Source organism: Ictalurus punctatus, chromosome 6 (genome assembly GCF_001660625.3).
Source record: "Ictalurus punctatus breed USDA103 chromosome 6, Coco_2.0, whole genome shotgun sequence".
Classification (NCBI taxonomy): domain Eukaryota; kingdom Metazoa; phylum Chordata; class Actinopteri; order Siluriformes; family Ictaluridae; genus Ictalurus; species Ictalurus punctatus.
In genome coordinates this window covers 12,885,164-12,888,449 of record NC_030421.2, presented here as the reverse complement: position 1 = coordinate 12,888,449, position 3,286 = coordinate 12,885,164, and the positions used below count along the sequence as shown (strand labels likewise).

At 42.7% G+C, this 3,286-nt stretch overlaps 1 protein-coding gene across 1 annotated transcript; it reads right to left on the bottom strand.

Annotated features, from left to right (window-relative positions):
• Nucleotides 1–971: 971 nt before the first annotated feature.
• arl4cb (ADP-ribosylation factor-like 4Cb) lies at nt 972–2,807 on the bottom strand. The gene has a single exon (XM_017470906.3). It carries the CDS (start codon nt 2,290–2,292, stop codon nt 1,714–1,716), a length of 579 nt encoding a protein of 192 aa, XP_017326395.1. The 5' UTR covers nt 2,293–2,807; the 3' UTR covers nt 972–1,713.
• Between the last annotated feature and the right edge of the window lie 479 nt (nt 2,808–3,286).

Here is a 3,286-nt window from a genome sequence, read left to right as displayed (position 1 = left end):
CTCCCAAACATTATTTAGGGCCCATAACACTAAGAGGCAGATACAAAAAAACTCTAAACCCCCAATTTTGATTTGAAAGGCACTAAGGACTACTGAGAACTGGTGAGCTGAAATAACAACAACAGTCCCCAAAGATAGACATCTACAGCCAACATTTCAGCTCCCAACATGTCTACACAGCTGGTAATGCTAACACCCAACACTTAAGTTCCTAGCTCAGCCATGTTGGGAAGCTGTAATGTAACAAGAATGTAGACTGGCTGGTGGCCTTCAGTGACTCTAAACCCTTTTCAGATCAGGATATAAAGTAAATATGTGGTGTGGCGAGAAGCCTGGGAACCTGTGAATGCAACTAACTCTTTAAGAATCTGTTTGAAAAACCTAGCCATGCTCAACATATTTTTATACAAAACAAAAGGATCATATCCACCCTATAAAAGTAGACTTGAGCAAAGTTAGCTGGCCTTTTAAATTACTGATTACAATAACTGACATGTGGTGGTCATTACATGTATCACAGGAGGCTATTATGTGTTACATTGACGAAATAATGGCTACAAGCACTAAATAGAGTTTAAGCACAATGTTAGGTTGTCCCAGTTCACCATCCCCCATCAATCTATTGACCTCAGCCCCCCCGTCTGATCCCAACAGCAGCCGTGAGCTGTAGTAAGGTTCACAAATTTTAAGCCAATTTGCCAAAAGTAAGCAAAAGGAAAGGTGAATAGTTTGCATGTTTCGATCAGCTACTGTTGTAGGATTTTCAGGAAAGGGCAGGTCATGAAGATACCTAGTTCCTTCCTATGTGATCATTTACACTGGAGAAATCTGGAAAAAAAAAAAAAAAAAACTTTTGAATTTCTGACTTTTTGAGTAATTCAAATTTGAAAGGACAAATTAAAATGGGTGGATGGAAACCAGACACTTTTTTTTAAATGACTCAAAACAGTAAAGACAGCACATACAAAGCATTTTCTTAATATATTTTAATTGAAAAATACTTCAGAATTCATCTTTTGTCTGTGTAATACAATAATCTTGAGTTTTGCAATACAGTGTTGAACTCTACTGGTTTTGGTAAGGAAAAGTGCTAAGTGGTGGACCGAGGTTGCAAGCACATAAATGGTAAACACTGTCCACCACACATCATTTTCTTTAGTGTCTTCATGTACACCAAGTCCATGACTTTATGTACCAAATGTTATCTCTTATGCAGGCCTGAACAGTTAACCTTCAGCCTCACTCAGGTCAGAACCAATCCCAAATGGAGTTACTCGTAAAGGATTTAGGCAACATTATCATCGTGATACACACAGTAATGCTTTGAACCGGTCGTCAGAGAGAAATCAAGCATTCCACGAACCAAAACGGTAGTGTTCGTAATTCTTCACAGTGCTAAAGTAGAGAGCTCCTTCAGTATGACGATGAGGCTACTTGCACAGTAAGTCAACAGCAGCAGAAAAGGGAACCAGCCCTTTTTTTCATTGTAGCAAAGTCAAGTTAATCTTTAGTTAGTTTTTCTTTCCTGTGGTTCAAAACCACCCAGCAAGCCATACAGTGTCTGCAAAGTTCAACATAAATCCAACTGAAAGCAAACTGCCCAAATCAATCAATAATCCAAGCGATGCATCATTGCGTTGACACATGACTATGGGCCCCAGGCTTGCAGGAAGGCATGAATGAGGGGGAAAAGGTCCTTGACGTGAACATGGGTTATCGCTTCTTTTTCTGCTTTAGAGCTTTCCGTCGTTTCACGATCATCTCGTACAGTTTGTCCATGCCTTCGTGAAGCCCTTCGCCGATGATTGCACAAGCGGGCTGAACGTGGTATGCGGTGGATGGGGTCAGCTCATTGAGCGCCAGCTGCTTCTCTATATCGGCCACGGGCAGAGACCTGGGCAGATCCTGCTTGTTGGCGATGACCAGCAGCGGTGTTCCTTGGTTCTCAGCAAATTTGGTCACCTTGTGCAGCTCGGTCTTGGCCTCCTCGAGCCGGTCTACGTCCACCGAGTCCACCACGTAGATGATGCCGTCTGTGCAGCGGCTGTACGACTTCCAGAGTGGACGGAGCTTCTCTTGGCCACCGACATCCCAGAAATGGCAGCTGATGCCCTTTGCGGCACCATTGCTCAGTTTGATCTTCTCGGTGTTGAATCCAATCGTGGGTACAGTGTTCACAAACTCGTTGAACTTAAGCCTGTAGAGGACAGTAGTCTTGCCTGCTGAGTCCAGCCCCAGCATCACGATGTGGAGGGACTGGAAGGCAGATATGTTGGAAAAGCTGTTCCCCATTTCTTTTCGCTGTCCTCTGATACTAAATACCTGACAGGAATGATTCAGTAGTAGCTGTTCAGTAGCAGTAGTATTAACAGCTTTTAGCTTCGGATGAGGCAGCTATAAGAAGATGCTCAAAACGCAGTCGTGGTAAAAATGTTCTTTAAAAAGTCCTTAATCCTTGGTTGCACACCTTTCCCGTGCCAGTATTGAGATTACATTTGAATTCTCCTCCATGAACAGGTTAAAACGCCATCTTTCCTTTTCCAGCCTGACCGGTTTCTGCTCCCAAATCACTCCATACTATATATAATAGACTCGTTCTTTTTCTTAAACATGATGCCTTTCAAATAATAAAAACATCGATCTTATGTGGACTAAATCCGAAAAAACACACACACACACACACACAAAAAAAAACAACAACAACAACAACCCGTAATCCCTGTAAACGAATATGCGAAGCTAAAGGCAAATCAGTAGTCGGAGCACACAACACGTCTCAGCACCTCAAGAACTGAATGCTGAAAGAAACTGCATAGCGGCCAAAGGGCTTTCTGAGACCCCGCCCACATGCGCCGTTCAACACAAACGCGCGTGATTGACACTCCGGCGTCGTCTCATGATTGGTTTATACAAAAAAGAAACAACGCTTGTTTTTCCCCCTCCCGCCCCATACGCCCCGCCCACTGCCATCGCCTAGCTGCACCATTTCTTCCTCTAACTGAAACAGACCACATAGAAAATAAACAGACATCCACAATAGATGAGTCAGAGCTTTACCGTGCCGTCTAAAATCAGCAATGCCTTGTGAATGTTTATTTAGTGACAGTGTGCATCAAATTTACACAAAGATACATTTATTTATTTTTTTGCAAACGACCGTGTGTAGCCTGTCATTGGGATATTCTGAGTCAGAAATCACTCTAAACTATTTTCTTGAGTAGTTTGATAACAGCAGGGTTTGAGGAAAACTGTGATAAACTACCAGGCTAACTCTACATCACATTTA

Excerpts from the sequence above, each read along its gene's own strand:
- arl4cb (XM_017470906.3), bottom strand. The coding sequence starts at position 2,292 with ATGGGGAACAGCTTTTCCAACATATCTGCCTTCCAGTCCCTCCACATC.